General features: G+C 43.4%; 1 protein-coding gene across 3 annotated transcripts in view; it reads right to left on the bottom strand.

Moving 5' to 3' along the window:
• Positions 1-2382: 2382 nt before the first annotated feature.
• The window catches only part of ugp2b (UDP-glucose pyrophosphorylase 2b), a 42424-nt gene continuing 25823 nt past the window's right edge, over positions 2383-18983 (bottom strand). For 2 of the 3 annotated variants that reach the window (XM_056608750.1, XM_056608747.1), the window contains exons 6-10: positions 13190-13487; positions 9867-10064; positions 6513-6755; positions 6194-6298; positions 2383-4121 (exon numbers count right to left, since the gene is read on the bottom strand). In XM_056608750.1, the coding sequence (XP_056464725.1) occupies positions 4014-4121; positions 6194-6298; positions 6513-6755; positions 9867-10064; positions 13190-13487 (952 nt within the window). In that variant the 3' untranslated portion in view covers positions 2383-4013. The remainder of the gene's footprint in view (positions 4122-6193; positions 6299-6512; positions 6756-9866; positions 10065-13189; positions 13488-18983) is intronic. The other variant, XM_056608748.1, reaches the window with a different exon arrangement.

Consider the following 18983-nt stretch of genomic DNA (forward strand, 5'->3'; position numbering starts at 1 on the left):
ACTGTTCAAGGTCAACTATGGAAAATTGTTGGGCCACATAAAAGCAGACCTAACAAGATGGGAAATCCTGCCACTCTCTTTGATAGGGAGAATAGAAACGATAAGAATGAAGGTCCTACCAAGATTGCTTTTTCTCTTTCAATCACTACCTATATATGTCCCTGTGGCCACTTTTACCACACTGAACAAATGGTTATCCAAATTTATATGGCAGAGCAAACCTCCCAGACTTAAACTTGGAAGACTACTGTGCCCAAAAGACAACGGAGGCCTGAACTTGCCTGACCTGAAAAAATATTACTGGGCAGCCCAATTACGAGCAATGGTTGCTTGGGTGTCTCAAGAAACAGACACTATATGGGTGGGAATGGAGCAAAGTGAATGCCCGGACACACCACTGGACTCATTCCCATTCCTGAATTTGGCCTGTGGGAAGAATAAGATTTCCAACATATGGGTTAAAAATACTTTAAAAATATGGTCAGTTGTGAGGAAGAAATTAAAACTTCCCATGAATATATCCAGAGCTATAAGAATTGCAAGCAATTCAGAATTTCTTCCTGCTAGATTGGACAGGTGTTTTGAAAGATGGAGGGAGAGGGGCATAGTAGTCTTGGACCATATGTTTGAAGGAAGTGTTTTGAAGTCATTTGAACAGCTTAAAGAGAAATATGAGTTATCAACCCGAGACTTTTACAGATATTTACAATTAAGACACTATTTACATACACAACGGGATTGGAAAAGCTCTGCTCACCACCATCCAAAATAGAACACTTTTTCATATCGACAATTGAAGGAACGGTCAAAGCAAGGTTCATATCACATTTATACAGGATATTGCAAGAAGAACTAAAAGGAGAATAATTTGGATATTAAAGAAAAATGGGAACTAGAGATGAACACAATAATTTCTGGTGAACAATGGGAAAACTCATGTGAGCAGGGACACAGAGTAACCAGTAGTCCTAACTGGAGGGAATTTGGATGGAAGATTAAAATGAGATACTTCAGAACTCCATTTATAACATCTAAATGGAGCAATACCTCAGCACTATGTTGGAGGGGTTGTGGCAAGGTGGGAGACCACACACATATATTTTGGGACTGTCCAAAGTTATCAGAATACTGGGAAAAAAATACAAAAGGAAATAAAAATATGTTTATTTATTGACTTACCATTAGAACCATCACACTTCATTTTAGGGATATTGCCTGATAACCTTGAAGAAAATAACCAAACTAAAATTTTGAGAGCCCTTCTTCTAATAGCAAATAAAGCAATAACAGCCTCCTGGCTGAAGCCACAGCCCCCCACAATAACCCAATGGAGGGATAGAATTCAAGATATGTACAGGATGGAACACTTGACTGCACTATTACAACTTAAAACAGAGGCATTCATAAACAACTGGTCTGTCATTGCTACACACTTCCATTTGGTATGATGAAGGTACGCATGGATGTGTGTGTGTATACAAGTGGATATGCATATAGATATATACATTTAGAGATTTATATTTATTTTTGTTTTTCTTAGTTTTTTCTTTTAAAGCAATGGTCGTCTGCAGGCCTTTTTCTTCACAGAATACTTTCTTAAAGTAATATCCTATGGGATGTTTTGTGTTTGTGGACAATGTTACATTTAGATACATATGTGCATGTGGATGTGTAGGCTACATGTATGGAGATATGTTTCTTTGTTTATTTATGTTTTAAGCAATGGACCTTTACAGGCCTTTCTATTTCAGAATGCTTTCTTTGTGTAATGTCATGTGTGATGAGTGGTGTTTGTGGAAATGTTAATGAGTAACTCAATTCTGATATGCATGGATCCGGATGGTTTGGGCCCAAGACATCCATGGACTGTTAACCCCACCAGCTTAAGATTTGTACCCGTAGCACTTAAATTCATGTACTGATGTGATGTACTGTATGACTGCAACTGATAAGAGGAAATAAAAAGTAAAAAAAAAAAAAAAAAAGAACTACACATTCCTTGCATATATGTATCCTGCTCCTCTTCCAAAGCTTCCTAGGTGAAGGTTACCTGAGCAGATAACCACTGGGGGGGGGGAGGGGTGGTCCATAGAGCCAAGCTTGGCCCTGGAGATCACTGGACTCATCGTAGGGTACATGGATCTGAAGATGGACACATAATTCTACAGACGGTGAAGTGATGTGAGGCTATCCACACAATCATGACATAGAACAGTCACCAGCATCATGATATAAGGTGCAGAAAATCTGCTATGGGGGTGGCTTGTTAAGCAGAACAGCAAGCTAGCCACTGGTAAACAATAGAGCTGGTGGTGACTGGCCAGTGACAGCCTGGATGTTCCCAACACACGCACACAGACACACTCACAAACCCATCCACACCCACACACCCATCCACACCCACACACTTGTTGATATTGCGGTCACCATAGCAATGGAAGATAAATCCTGGAGGAGGGAGGTGGTTAATACTTTATATTGCACTTTATTCAGAACTGGGTTGATTTCACGTCACAGAACACATAATGCTTTCAAGGAACTCTCTCTGTTAACATTCTCATCTCATCAGATCAAACACGCAGTATCTGCTCATACAGAAGAGGTCAACATGACATTTTGTATGTTTGTCTGTTGGGAGTGTTAAATGAGAACTGGTGATAAAATACTGATTATTTTCCCTGATAGCTGAATGGGACTAGCCGGAAGGGTAAGAAAGAAAGAAAGGAATGAAGGAATGAACAAGGTTTTTTTTCATTTTCTACAAAACAAATTGAAATAAATGGTCATCTACATTAATCCCACCTGGATAACATTTTTCCAAAGAGCATACCATATTAATGTAAAAACGTCAAAACAAGACAAGCACATGTTTATATTAACGACTTCAAAGTATCACAATGGTGAGTAAGTCTACTCTGGAGGGCATAGAGCACAGCAATGCAGAAATACTTAATTTTTCATAGTAATTAGTTATATTAAACACATTGGATTCCACATGCTGTTAAAACTCTTCTACACAAGTAACATCATGAGGACTATTTGTCATGATGCATAGACCAGATTGAAAATAGCCTACTCGTGAAAAGTATGATAAAACCAGAGATAACAATTTAGAGAGAGACTAAACATTTCACTTTAGTTTCAGAGCGAATCATCTTCAATGAATATATTAACGATGCAAATCTAACAGGTCTCTGCGTCAAATCCCACGTGAGACCCAGCGATGTATAAGACAGGGATTCATAGGCACTACATTGAATTGGATTGTACAGAAATAGTTAATCACTACATTGGTTTTGCTCCTATTCAGATTCCAAAATAAGGTTAGCATTGGCTATACACTATTTATAGAGGTTAAAGCTGAATTAAAATGAAAAGTGCCAAAAAAGATTCATGTGAAAGTTAAAAAGTAAAGTAATGTGAAGTTATACTCCTCCTCTGCGTATCCCAACACAGATTTCCTATTTGTTTTAAACATGGAGTTTTACTGTAGTAATTCTCCCCATCTACCAGCAGCATCTACGTACTACCAGCAGCATTTCACACATCTCCTTGAGGTTGGATCTGGAAGCTTGACATTAAACGAGCAAAGCTGATTACAGATGATGCTAGGACACCATCTCTCGACCTAAACAGCTTCAACCTACCGGATGACAAGAGTTCTTCAGCACTCTTGAAGGCCTCGGATCAGCTTGTGCATCCCGCCCTCGCCCACTGAGCTGTGACCATGTCCTGATAAGAATGGATCTCCATGTGGTGGTTGATATCTAAATGTATCACTATCTTCTATGATCCATGATGTGGTCCGTGTGAGGAAGTAGCGGGGAGTTGACCCTCAGGGGGGTGTTGGAATGGACCCTCAGATGGAACCTCAGTGGTCCATTGTGGTGGGGTAGGGGGTGGTCCAGTGTTGGGGTAGGGGGGTGGTCCAATGTGGTGGGGTAGGGGGTTGGTCCAGTGTGGTGGGGTAGGGGGTTGGTCCAGTGTGGTGGGGTAGGGGGGCGATGGGACCCTCAGTGGTCCAGAATACGGAGGTTGCCGGATACTATTTTATTTTCCAGCTGGGAACCAGCGGGAATGTCGATCCGATCTCCATGGTTGGCGATAATGATCACCGTCCCCTGTAGAGAGGGACTTGGTTTAGTGCAGTGGTTTTCAGAACCCCCCCCAGAGTTCTTCAGGGGGGGGCGCGACGTGGGAAAGAAATAAACCCGAAAAAAACCCTGAAAGTTGTATCTTCAATACTATCTAAACGGAATTTTGATAGCATTTATACTTTTTTCAGAATCACAGTTTTAGTTTCAAACCGGCGTCGTTTTCAGTTGCTTATAATAATTTAGGTCACCATAGCAACGCCGGTAAACAAACCCCGCCGAATAGTCGAATCTCTGGACTGAAAAGGCAGATCTGATTCGACTCAGAAAATTCAGAGTCGGGGACCCTGAATTAACCTGTAAACTGGCAGTTTACACAGATTAAGATGTCCAAATGTATTTAAAAAAGGTTAAGCTAAAACATGCTTAGATAAAGTTGTTAAATTGTGTTGTTTAAAAACGCAAAAAGATGTTGTAATGTTTCAGAAATACGTTTAAAAAATATGTTAAAAAATTTGTTTCAAATGTTTCAAAAATATGTTCCAAATGTTTTAAAATTATGATCGGAGATGTTTGAAATGTGTAAAATAATTAAAATAGCTTTCAAAACACAGGTATTTAGAAAAAAAAATTGGGGGGGGGGGGGCTCAGCTGAATTTTTTTCTCTGAGGGGGGGCTCACTCTCTCACACTTTGAAAACCCCTGGTTTAGTGGATATAGTTTCATTCAACCAATCAAATACAAGCGTGTGAAGAGCTATTGGCGGAAATCTCTTATCTCGATAGTGATATTTTGTCCCCATAAATCAGTACCATTGGTCACCTTTATGTCTGTCTGAGGACTTTACTAATATTTAACCAATAAAAGTGACTTAAAAGTGACTGAAAGGGTCTGCAAAGCTCCACCCTTCCTCAATCTTGAATGAAGCGCCCCATAGCAGACCCTCCACTAGCCATACATATGGACTTTTGAGAGCTGCTTTATTTGAGTGTTGAAGAATTAACAGCAGTGGGTGTAGGTGGTTGTTTGGAGACGATCTCTGCTCTTTGTTGTAATGCAAGAGCTGCAATGCAAGGCTAAATAAATAACTGGTGCTTTGAATAAGTATAGCGTTTTCTCTACTCAAAAAACACTTGATTATGTGTGCTTTAGGGGCCCCAAGAAGCTTCTCTAGATATACCTTGTTGACTGACTTCCTGTCCTGTATTGTGCAGGGGCTTAGGTTGCTCTATGGCAGTGGTCTTCAAACTGTGGGGCGTGCCCCCCCTTGGGGGCGCCAGAGTTCTTCAGGGGGGGCGCGACGTGAGAAAAAAATAAACCCGAAAAAACCACTGAAAGTCGATTCAAATCATCAGTCGTACTTCAACTGTAGAAGTAACATAACTACATCAATTTTCAACCGTTTATCTTCGTGCAAACCATTTAACAAATCTACACACTTGTATCTTCAATAATATTTATTATTGTTAAAATCGAAATTCTTAAACAGAATTTCGACATCATTTAAAATTTCTTCAGAATCACAGTTTTAGTTTCATACCGCTTCGTTTACAGCTGTTTTCATTGAAGCCGTCAGCCCATTCTGATACACCTACTTCTAGACATTGTAACTCATTCATTTTTCAACCGTTTACAATCGTTCAAACCAGTAAACAAATCTACACCCTTTATCTTCAATACTATTTAAACGGAATTTTGATAGCATTTATACTTTTTCAGGATCACAGTTTTAGTTTCAAACCGGCATCGTTTTCAGTTGCTTATAATAATTTAGGTCACCATAGCAACGCCGGTAAACAAACCCTGCCGAATAGTCGAAACTCTGGACTGAAAAGGCAGATCTGATTCGACTCAGAAAAGTCGGGGACCCTGAATGAATCTGTGTAAACTGGCAGTTTACACAGATTAAGATGTTCAAATGTATTTAAAAAAGGTTAAGCTAAAACATGCTTAGATAAAGTTGTTAAATTGTGTTAAGAAATGTGTTTAAAAAGGTATTTAGAACATTATTTTTGGGGGGGGGGGCTCAGCTGAAATTTTTTCTCTGAGGGGGGGCTCACTCTCTCACACTTTGAAAACCCCTGCTCTATGGGACTTACCTTGAGCGAGACGTGCTTTCCAAAGGTCACGTCTCCAGAAACCGTCAGGTGGTCCAGCTCCAGCATGTCAGGGATGCTCTCGAAACGGGTCAGATACTCTTGAACCTAACCACACACACACACACACACACACACACACACACACAGACACAGTGTCCTGTGGTAATCAAAAAGTACTTGCATGCCTGTTTTGCCATCTAGTTCCAGTTATTGACGTTATTGTGGTTACTATGAACCATGGGGGGATAATGGTAGGACAGTGGCGCGGGGAACACAGTGATCTACACTGTGGCAGGGAGGGTGAACCTCAAGGGCTTACGTTGTTGAAGGAGCTGCCAAGCTTGACGTGGGGGGTGGTGGGGAACTCCCTCCTGCTGCTCATGGTCAGAGAGCCGGCGTCCAGGCTGTACAGGTTGGACATGACCAGCAGCAGGTCGGACGTGGTCTTGACAGGCAGGAAGCGGCTCCGAGGCACGTTGATGCCCATGGCGTTGTCAAAGCACTTGATGGCCGCCCCTACGGCGGTCTCCAGCTGGATCACGTTCTGCCCGCCCTCCAGCGTCTGCAGTGAGGAGAGCACACCGGGCAACAGGGTCATTTACAGTTACAGGTGCTATATGTTGCATTCAGGAATACATCCAAAAGCCATAAGATCTTCACAACATGAACCCTTTGTATTCATCTCTCTGTTCCTTTATCTGCACACACTGATGGTATTCTATTAAAAACACACAAATGAGCGCCATTGGGGAAAGTGACTCACAACCAGCGGCCATTTTAGGATTCAACCTTTAAAAGGTCCCATGGCAAGCTACTTTATGGCTTTATATAGGTGTTAGTGGGCCCCTAATACAGTACTTGAAGACGTTCAAGATATTCATCCTTGGTGCAGAATTACAGCCACTACGAGCCAGTCCCACAAGGAGTTTTCCACAAACATACCTTTTTTTAGAGGCGGGTCAAGGTGGAGGGTGGGGGTGTGGCTCTGAGCAGCTTGCGGCCACGGTACCATGCGCTAGTACTTACAGTGGATGTATCGCAATGGCGAGGCGCACACAGCTTTTGGCCGTGTTCTGTAAATATTCTAGAACAGTGGTTTTCAAACTGTGGGGCACGCCCCCCCTGGGGGGCGCCATAGTTCTTCAGGGGGGCGCGACGTGAGAAAGAAATAAACCCGAAAAAAACCCTGAAAGACGATGATTCAAATCATCAGTCGTACTTCAACTGTAGAAGTAACATAACTAAATCAATTTTCAACCGTTTATCTTCGTGCAAACCATTTAACAAATCTACACACTTGTATCTTCAATAATATCGAAACAGAATTTCGATATCATTTAAAATGTCTTCAGAATCACAGTTTTAGTTTCATAATGCTTCGTTTTCAGCTGTTCTCATCAGCCCATTCTGATACACCTACTTCTAGACATCGTAACTCATTCCTTTTTCAACCGTTTACCAACGTTCAAACCATTAAACAAATCTTAACACTTGTATCTTCAATACTATCTACGGAATTTTGATAGCATTTATACTTTTTTCAGAATCACAGTTTTAGTTTCAAACCGGCGTCGTTTTCAGTTGCTTATAATAATTTAGGTCACCATAGCAACGCCGGTAAACAAACCCCGCCGAATAGTCGAATCTCTGGACTGAAAAGGCAGATCTGATTCGACTCAGAAAATTCAGAGTCGGGGACCCTGAATTAATCTGTAAACTGGCAGTTTACACCGATTAAGATGTTCAAATGTATTTAAAAAAGGTTAAGCTAAAACATGCTTAGATAAAGTTGTTAAATTGTGTTGTTTAAAAACACAAAAAGATTTTGTAATGTTTCAGAAATATGTTTAAAAAATATGTTAAAAAATTTGTTTCAAATGTTTCAAAAATATGTTCCAAATGTTTTAAAATTATGATCGGAGATGTTTGAAATGTGTAAAATAATTAAAATAGCTTTCAAAGCACAGGTATTTAGAAAAAAAAATTGGGGGGGGGGGCTCAGCTGAATTTTTTTCTCTGAGGGGGGGCTCACTCTCTCACACTTTGAAAACCCCTGTTCTAGAACACTCCAGGTGCTCCGTCGGGATTCCTGGAGCTCTATATCTAAATAATATCATATCATACAGTGGTAGGCTTAAGTTCAGGCACCCATGGTAAAGTTGACAAAAAAGAAGAATAACAAAAATCTTTTTCGAAATTGATCTTAATGCCTTAATTAAACAAATTAAGGACACCAATTAGCTTTGTGAATGAATAATGTATTGTAAATAATTAAATGGTCTCCATTAAAATACAGGGTGCATCAATATAGACACCCCTATGTTAAATCCAAAAGAGGCAGGCAGATTTTTGTTTTTAAATGCCAGTTATTTCATGGATCCAGGATACTATGCCTCCTGATTAAGTTCCCTTAGCCTTAGCCTTCCCTTCACCATACCTAGAGATTGGCATGGTTTCATTTCAGTTAGCCTATTCGATGGTTTGATTTGCATTGATAAATCATTAGGCTAAATAACAGCTATTAAGCTAACTGAAAAGAACCATGCCAATCTCTAGGTATGGTGAAGTGTATGTTGTGGGGCTATTTTAATTCCAAAGGCCTAGGTGACTTCACCAGGATGCATAGTATCTAGGGGTGTCTATACTTATGCACCCTGTATTTAAATGGAGAAAATGTATTTATTTACAATACATTATTCATACACAAAGCTAATTGGTGTCCTTTATTTGTTTAATTAAGGCATTAAGATCTATTTCCAAAAGAAGATTTTTTTATTCCTCTTTTTAGTCAACTTTAGAATGGGTGCTTAAACTTATGCCTACCACTTAACATAGATATCTACATCATATAATATATATTTTCACGGCCAAAAGCTATGTGCGCCTCCAGACGATATTATGAATCTCAAACGACTGCGGCGGGTTCTCAGACGTCTCTGGTTCTTCCACCTCCACATCAATCTGAAGTAGACTGAACCGTGACATGGAGGAGAAAGGGATTGTTGCCTGCGATATTTGAACGTGATCGTCTCGTGCTGGAGCCCCGCTGCCCGCTACTGAGGCACCATCGCCTCGGCAGCATGCAGCGCCGTGGCGATGGTTCATCACAGCGTTTGTGCCTCGCGGCGGAGGTGCCTCGCGGCGGGCAGCGGGGCTCCGGTGGGAGACAATCGTGGGCAACAATCCCTTTCTCTTCCATGTCGCGTTTCATGTACTTCAGGGAGACAAAGCCAAAGTTTCTTTCCCCCCCACAATTCCTTTCAATCATGGCTGAGATAACCCTCCACTTCCACATCAATCTGACGTAGACTGAACCGCGACATCGAGGAAAAAGGGATTGTTGTTATCCAAATAATAAAGAAGTGTACAACACTTGCGTTACAGTCACACACACACACACACACACACACACACACTAAAATTGGCACGTCTCAGCTGGAAACCTAGTGCTCGTTTTACACCTAACGCCATTTCTAGGTAGTGGGGGACCATAGTCAGGCTAGGGGAACTCATATTAATGTTAGAAAACCTCATAAAGTGAAGGTGCCTTGGGACCTTTAAGGGGGCATAGCCCCAAATAAGATTTACTTTTTGATGTAACCACAGCGGTTTATTCTGTACGCCACCTGCTAGTGGAAAGAGGGACCTTCATGACACGTGTGTGCGTGTGTACCTTTGGGTTGACAATGATCTCCATGTCCATGGCGTTCTGCTCCTGCAGCCTCTTAATGGCGCCCAGGCTGATCCACAGGTTGTTGGTGTTGAAGATTTTAAACTTGGACACAGACTTGAACTCGTCCACATGGGCTTTGGGGACCTGGGCGATCTCCAGCAGACGGAGTTTACCTTCATACTCGATCAGTGTCCCACCCTGCATACCAGTGCAGATATCAGCATCTTTCGTTATGTGCAACGAGGAGCATTGATTCATTAGGATTCAACAGGATTAGTCTGAGCCTAGGAAACCTTTTGCTGATGGAGCCCTTTCAAAGCTTGAATAGATCATTGGAGGGCCTTTCGTTATTTATCATATTTGATAAACTGAAAGCGTGAGAGTACAGAAGTCTAGAAATAGTATTTTAAAATGAAAAAACAAATATGGATATTTTCTCTCGTACCACGTGGTGTCACTCCTTTAAATTGTCTAATTAAAGCCTGCCGTTGCCCAGTCATGCATTGTTTATGGGAGACAAAAAAAAAGCTTATGAGGCAATCTAGATGCATCGTACACCACCCGGCGAGTTGCAAAGTGGGAAATCTCCCAGCTGTCTCGCAACATTTTACAGAGACCCTGCCCCTTTCGGTCGTAATATCACCTGTCCCACTCAGGCTCCTGAGAGTTCTCCGAGGAGAGCGAGGATAACCTTACAACTCAACAAACAAAAATGGCTGCGCCCTTAATTGATGTAGTCAAGATGTATTTTCTTTGATTTGTACCAAGTTGGTCTTTTGTACCAAAAAATTGTACCAAATGCTCTTACACACTTGATTTCATTGCTCCTTTAATCTGCTTTTTATATTTTGCTGTGTGTGCAATACAATGTAACGTTTTGTTGTTTCTTTTCGAGCTCGTTTGCTAGAGAGGCTAATGTAGCTAACAATAACAATGACTAGCCAATGTTCTTCCCTGACTCGTCGTGTAGCGATGCCAACAATGCGCCTAAGAACAGCTTGGGCGGGTGGTGTACGATGCATCTGAAATGCGGCATTAGTTTGCCGAAGTCTAGAGGCTGGCCGGGTAGGCGGACTTCCCCCTGCGTTCAAGTCTCGACTGCCTGCCAGGTACAACAATGGCCTCCTGCCAGGTACATCAATGGCCGCCTGCGAGGTACAACAATGATCACCTGCCAGGTACAACAATGCCCACCTGCCAGGCACAACAATGCCTGCCAAGTATGTTTCAACATCAAAATTTCAGCACAGCTCTGCTGGCGAGTATTGGAAGAGTTTGAAAGTCTCATTTCAAGTTAGAGCTATTGGATATTCAACTGATAGCTCAAAATGACAAGGTACAAGGGGAATTAAAGTGGTGATCCCGGTGTGAATCCTATGTGTCTAGCAGGTTAAAACTGCCAAGCAGTGCTCCTCAGAAAAGAGACACAAAGCTTTACTATTATATTGATCTCTTTGTCTGGATCCTGCTTGTTATGATTTGTTTCCTATACAGTCATGAGCGCGACACCCACCCTAGAGCTGGCTGCTCGTCCATACTTTCCTCAACTGCCATTTTAATATCTCTCCATTGAGGATTTATGAAATTTGACGTATCGAGTAAAATAGCATTTTAGTTGGGGTCTGGATAGACTGCTTTATAATTCGCCTATTGTGTAGAAATAATGAAAAAACGTCTCTATAGTCTTTAGTTCTCCGCGTCACACCAGTTTAATTCAGATTGTGAATATCAGTTGAATATCAGAAAAGAAAAAACAATATCCAAACTGCATTCAGTCTACCAATGTACCGTAGTAACAATCAACCTACCAGCGTACCTTAGTAACAATCAGCCTACCAGTGTACCGTAGCAACAGTCAGCCTACCAGCGTATCTTAGTAACCGGCAGTCTATCATAGTAACAGTCAGTCTACCATAGTAACAGTCAGTTTACCAGCGTACCGTAGTAACAGTCAGCCTACCAGCGTACTGTAGCAACGGCCAGTCTACCAGCGTACCGTAGCAACAGTCAGTCTACCAGCGACCGTTGTAAAAACAAGTCTACCAGCGTACCGTAGCAACAGTCTACCAGCGTACCGTAGCAACAGTCTACCAGGCAGCGTACCGTAGCAACAGTCTACCAGGCAGCATACCGTAGCAACAGTCTACCAGCGTACCAGTCCATCAGTGTACTAGGGATGGGCAACGATCGTCGAATAGTCGGAGTCACTTAGAATATCGAATAATGAATGTGACAATCGTTATTTATGACACGGCTCTTCTCAATGCTGTTGAATGCTCCGTTCACTTGCATGGGCCTTCACAACTACACAAGTTTCTTTTTTTCTATCGTATCATCGTACCGGAAATAGTCCGGCAACTTATCAACTTATCAACCCCAGCGTCCTCGGCTGCTAAGCGACATCAACGTCTTTGGCAGATTATTTCTCTGCTGATCAACACTACGAATGCTGGTAACAAATAAATTGTAGAAAAAACACAACATGTGAAGTTATTTTTTTGGCCATGGTTTCCATATGCTAAAGACGTGTCTAGTTCACCGTCATGCAGGTTGTGTTCGGTAAAATAAATAGCGATCTGTTTTCGGTGCATGTAGGCCTATCTGCCTAAGTTCACGTTGAAATAATTTTGAAGTTGAATGTTGATGGCGCAGTTGTTGAAATAAACAGATTGATTTCATACAAATCATAAAAGCCTCCCCCTGTGTCATTGTGTGTGCGTGTATACGAGGTTTGTGTGCGCGTGAGTGCGTGCGTATGTGGGGTTCTTCATTGACAGATTTTCTAATAACGAATAGTGTTTTTGCCAGAAATGCACATCCCTACAGTGTACCGTAGCAACAGTCAGTCTACCAGTGTACCGTAGTAACCGTCAGTCTACCAGCGTACCGTAGTAACAGTCAGTCTATCAGTGTACTGTAGCAACAGTCAGCCTACCAGTGTACCGTAGCAACAGTCTACCATAGCAACAGTCTAACAGCGTACCATAGCAACAGTCAGTCTACCAGCGACCGTTGTAAAAACATGTCTGCCAGCGTACCGTAGCAACAGTCTAACAGCGTAACGTAGCAACAGTCTACCAGCGTACCGTAGCAACAGTCTACCAGCGTACCGTAGCAACAGTCTACCAGCGTACCGTAGCAACAGTCTATCAGCGTACTGTAGCAACAGTCTACCAGCGTACAGTAGCAACAGTCAGTCCAGCAGTTTACCGTTGTAACACTCAGTCTACCACTGTAAATCATATTAGAAAGGTAGAAATGTGCACACTGGTAAAACCGTAAAAAGAACCAGCCACCAAACGAGCGGTGGAACACGAGCGCACCTTGACATCGGCGCGGGTCTTGTCCGTCACCTCCATGATGAACTCGCAGCGCTTGCCGTTGGGCTGGCTGACCAGCTGTTGCAGGATGTGCAGGTCGACCGTGGCACCCAGGTTGTCGATGTTGGACACGAAGATGTACTCCTTACCCTGAGCAATGAGCTGGTCCAGCAGGCCAGAGTTGTAGAAGCTGGCGTAGATGTCCCCATGACCAGGGGGGTACCACACCTCAGCACTCTGACCCGTCAGGCCCAGCTCCGTGGCGACAGGGAGGAAGGACTCTTTATTTACACGCGGGTACCTAACAGAGGAGGGGGAACAAAAGATAGATGAGGGGGGAAGAGAGGATCCGAGCACCTAAGACATAACGATAGTGGGAAGATGAAAGGATAAGAAAACATTGTTACATTGACAAGAGCATTCAAAATGGGTACTGCAGTCCAATTTGACATTATTGGAGAGAGTTTCGTCTGCCTGCTCCTCCTCCCCAGACTCAAAGCTCACGGGCTGAGGACACTAAAAGACCAATACATTGTGATGAGAGTGATTATTCTCTTTTGAAAATGACAAGCCAAGACTAGCCTTGCACTTTAAATTGATCAGCTATTGTAAACGTTTGCAATGTATTTATTGTTAGCAAACTATGAACTCTATGAAGCTCATGTGGCATCCATCTTGAAATCCTTCTGGACTATACGCAGTCTCCATCTTGCCCGGCTCTAGTTATCAAGCTTTTTCAAAGAGGACAAGTCAGCACGTTCTTTTTTAGTGCCAATTTGTTTAAAGGTCCCATGACATGCTATTTTATGTATTCTTTAATATAGGTATTAGTGGGCAACTAACACAGTATTCAAAGACGTTCCCGAAATTCAGCCGTGGTGCAGAGTTACAGCCACTCCGAGCCAGTCGCACATTGAGCTTCCCCTAAATGCGCTGTTTTGGTGTCTGTAGCTATAATGCAAATGAGGAGGAGCGAGGCGGGTCAAGGAAGAGGGTGGGGGTGTGGCCCTGAGCAGCTTGCAGCCACGGTACCATGCGCTCTGTTTACAGTGGATGTATCGCAATGGCGAGGCGCACACAGCCTTTAGCCGTGTTCTGTAAATATTCTAGAACACACGGGAGTCCTGGAGCTCTATATCTAAATATTATCATATAGCCTACATAGATATATCATATAATATATATTATCACGGCCAAAAGCTGTGTGAGCCGATATTATGAATCTCAAACGACCTTGTTGGGTTCTCCGACGTTCCTGGTTCTTCAACGTCCTCATCAAAGTGAAGTAGACTGAACCGCGACAAGGAGGAGAAAGAGATCGTTGCCGGTCTTAGGAACCTCCGCCTCTGGCGGTGGTCCCTCAACGGGGCTCAAGCGGCCAAAAGCTGTGTGCGCCTCCAGACGATATTATGAATCACAAACGACTTTGTCGGATTCTGCGACGTCGCTGGTTCTTCCACTTTCACATCAACCTGAAGTCGACTGAACCGCGCGCTGCCTGCTGCCCGCTGCCGGGCGATGGTGCCTCGCGGCAACCGGCGGCATGTCGCAGTTCATGCACTTCAGCGAGTCAAAGCCAAAGTTCCTTTCCCCCAATTCCTTCTCAACCATGGCTCAGATAACCCCCACAACAGTTGTTGTGGAAATACAAGACACGTCAAAGAACCGGCAAGAAACACTTGCGTTACAGTGTGTGTATTCACACACACACACACACACACACACACACACACACACACACACACACACACACACACACACACACACACACACACACACACACACACACACACACACACACACACACACACACACACACACACACACACACACACACACGTCTCATTGGCGGGCCAACGTCTCTGGGCGGGCCAGGCAGAGTAAGGGGAGGAGCTGAGATTCTTGGTGACGTCATGAATACAGACATTCCAAATCAGCGCGCTTGAGCCTCCGTTTTTTCGAAGGCGAGCAGAACAGCTAGTGCTCGTTTTACACCAAACGCAAGTTTCAGCCACTGGGGGACCATAGGCAGGCTAGGGGAACTCATATTTATTTTAGAAAACCTCATAAATTGAGATTTTCATGTCATGGGACCTTGAACTCATTGGCTGCCAATGACGTCTATAGACGTCAACTTAAATACAACCGTTGACTGCCAATGACGTCTAGAGACGTCAATTAAATTTTTCAACGGGGCGGGCTGGGGAGCGATCTGGAGTCCCTTGTCACAAAAAATCAGGCTTGTAAACAGAGAATGTACTACTGAACTGAGCCGCCAGGTGGGCGGGGGCGCTGTGCCAAATTGGATCAGAGATGAGGAAACAGTAGCCTAATGGGTTAAGTAAGTGAGCATGGCGAAACGTAAGCGAAATTTCCGACAGCTAACATTGAACAGAGTATGCGTCTCAGTGTCGCGGTTGGTTGCGATAAAGCCTCTGACGAAACACCCGGGCCAAGTAGACAGAGTAGGCCTACACGGCGTATTTCAGAAGACACCTCCGAATCATCAGGAGATGAATTCAGCGAACCTGACCCGGATTCGTCGGATGAGTGGTTGCCGTCAACCGGGAACAGCAGAGCCTCATCCCCTGACGCGTCTCCAGGAAGACGTGAGGGAGGCAAGAGTTAACTTTTCCCCTTCTCTCCTCCTTCAGTCCGTCACATGAACGCAATTTAGTCCCAGTAGTTCGTTACTGTAGCTAATATGTGTTGCCAGTAGCCTACTGATACAATGTTGCAATTTACAGATCCTGCGTCCAGCAGAGCTCGCACTCCCACTCCCCCTCCCCCTCCCACTGCTCCCAATCCTGTTGGCAAAGCGAAGAAAGGTAAAAAAATGTATTCTTCACATCACAACGCAGCAATAAAAATAGATGTTTTTATTGTAGGCTAATTGTGTATTTTTCTATAATTTACAGGTCGTGCATCCAGCAGAGCTCCGACTCCTATTGGCAAAGCGAAGAAAGGTAAAAAAAATTATTCTTCACATCACACCGCAGCAATAAAAATAGATGTTTTATGGTAATTTTATATATTTCTATAATTTACAGGTCGTGCATCAAGCAGAGGTTGCGGGGATGACTGGCATCAAGCTGGCTGGCAACCAAACAATTTCCCCTTCACTGCAACCCCTGGACCCCGGAGGGCTGCTGCGGAGCTGGATAGCGACCTGCCAGCTGACTTCCTGATGCTCTTCCTGACGGACGAGCTGCTCCAAAATATTGTGGATCAGACCAACCTATACGCAAGTCAATATTTTGAAGCACACCCTGACAATCTGCCATATAGCAGAGGACATGCATGGAAACCAGTGTCAGTCCCAGAATTGAAATCTTTCTTTGGACTCACTTTTCTCACTGGTTACATCAAAAAGCCTAGCCTTGAAATGTACTGGAGTGTTGATGAGGTAGATGCCACGCCCCATTTCGGCAAGACTATGCCAAGGAACAGATTTCAGATAATATGGAGGTTCCTTCATTTCAACAATAATGCATCACAGGATGCATCTGACAAAATGTACAAAGTTCGCCCAGTGTTGGATTACATCGTGGAAAAGTTCAAGGAGATGTATCTACCAGGCCAAAACATTTGCATTGATGAGGGTATGATGCAGTGGCGGGGGCGCCTGTCTTTCAGGGTGTATAACCCACAAAAGCCTGTGAAGTATGGAATCAAATCCTACATACTGTGTGACTCTGCCACAGGGTACTGCTTCAATATGCGTCCTTATGTTGGGGAAGCTAGTACTCTGCCAGAGATAGTGTTCTCTCTCCTTGATCGTCTACCAGGTCATGGTTATACATTGTTCATGGATAACTTCTACAATTCTGTAGCACTGTGAACGTTTACTGGGAGTGCAAACCAACGTCTGTGGAACACTGAGGAAACATAGGGGGGAACCTCAGATCATCAGCGTGATGACAAAGACTGACTTGGGGGTGGGGGGAAAAGTTGTGCGGCACAATGAGAGGGTGATGGTGGTAGCATGGCAGGACAAACGGTTGGTGAGGATGGTGACTACCTGCCACCAAGATAGCATGCAGTGGGTTGAAGTGTGGAGGAGGTGAAACAGAGACAAGGTTGCTCAGCTCAAGCCAGAGTGTGTTGTTGCATACAATGCATCCATGAATGGGGTAGACAAGTTGGACCAAAATATTGCATACTATCCCTTCATCCGAAGATCGCTGAACTGGTCAAAGAAGTTTGTAGCCTATCTCTTCCAACTATGCATGTTTAACGCCTATGTCCTCTACCGAGCCAGAAACCCAGGGGAGGGTAAAACCCTCTTGGAGTTCATTCGCAGGGTAGTGAAGCGCTGGACAGTAAAGCGACATGTGGGGGGGTGTGAGGAGGAGGAGGTGGAGGAGGAGGAAGTGGCAGGTGTGGGGGTTGAGGGGTCTGGGGACTTGGAGGAAGGCCGACATACTCCGAGAGCACCATATAACACTGACCCAGAGAGCAGGCTAGACGGAGGGCTAAGCAGACACAAACTCAGACACCTGATGCCCACCAGCAAGAAGGGGAGACCAGCAAGGAGGTGTAGGGTCTGTGCTCGCAGGGGTCTGCGCAGCGAGACAAAAATGTGGCGTCAGTCCTGTCATATCCCCTTGCACGCAGGGGAGTGTTTCACAGCTTACCACACTAAGCTGAACTATTTAGTGTAGGGGTGGACACACACACACACACACACACACACACACACACACACACACACACACACACACACACACACACACACACACACACACACACACACACACACACACACACACAGATCTAGCTGCGACAACATACAGAATATTTTGTATATATTGGTTATAAATTTGCAAATAAATTATTATTGTCCTGTCAAAATACCTGTCTCAATGTTGTTTTTGCTGTTTTATGGAGGGAAACCACTTTTCAGGTGTTGAAGGGGTCACTAAAGCAAAAAAGTTTATTTTCACAAAAAGCTTGTTTTCTCCATTTTTGGTCAAAAACATGTTGTGGTATGTTCTACTGCCAATTACTAAAGAACGGAAAAAGGTAGAAACAAACGGTTTGTTCCTGATGAAAGAAGAGAGTCTACTCTGTCTTTTGGTGGTTTCAGTGTTTTACATAGTCATAGAACTCACTGTTCCGTTGGTCTTTGGAAATCAGTCAAAATGCTGTAAAACGCTTGGCAGTATGGAGCTCTCTGCACTGAAAATGGCTGGCAGCCAATGAGTTCATATCTGGCAAGTCGGGGTCCTCGGAATCGTACATCTAAACACAAAGGCCTCACCAAAAACAAACCTTGAAGAGAACAAACTGGCTGTAGCTTTATTGTGAGAGAATCTCTGATTCAATATCATGGTTATTTTATGATTTAGTAGACAATACTTAGATATTGTACTTATAAAATAACTGTAGATGAGAGCTATTATTTCAGTGTAATCTGTTAGATAAGCTCCTTGGGCCTCCATAAGCCATTAGAAAGAGATGTCTCTGATGATATCTGTTCTGATTGGCCGCACTGCTGCCTCCATTTGCGCCAATTTAGATTGCGACAACAAGTCTAATTTCCGACCCGTCAGTCACATTTGTACACACAGGTTATAATCTTGGAAGACACCGAATAATAATAATAAACTAGAAAAATGCATTTCCTGCAGAAAATGCAGTGAGTCTGTGTGCAGTAGTAACTTGGAAAAGTATGTATTGACCTTATTCCTTCACATCTTGTTCGAAATAATCGAAATAAGCTCACAAAATGATGAGGCTTGTACCGTTGGACTCCTTGGAGTTTTTCATATCACACATTGTTTGTGTAGATAGG

The sequence above is a fragment of the Gadus chalcogrammus genome, chromosome 15 (assembly GCF_026213295.1).
Source record: "Gadus chalcogrammus isolate NIFS_2021 chromosome 15, NIFS_Gcha_1.0, whole genome shotgun sequence".
Taxonomy (NCBI): Eukaryota; Metazoa; Chordata; class Actinopteri; order Gadiformes; family Gadidae; genus Gadus; species Gadus chalcogrammus.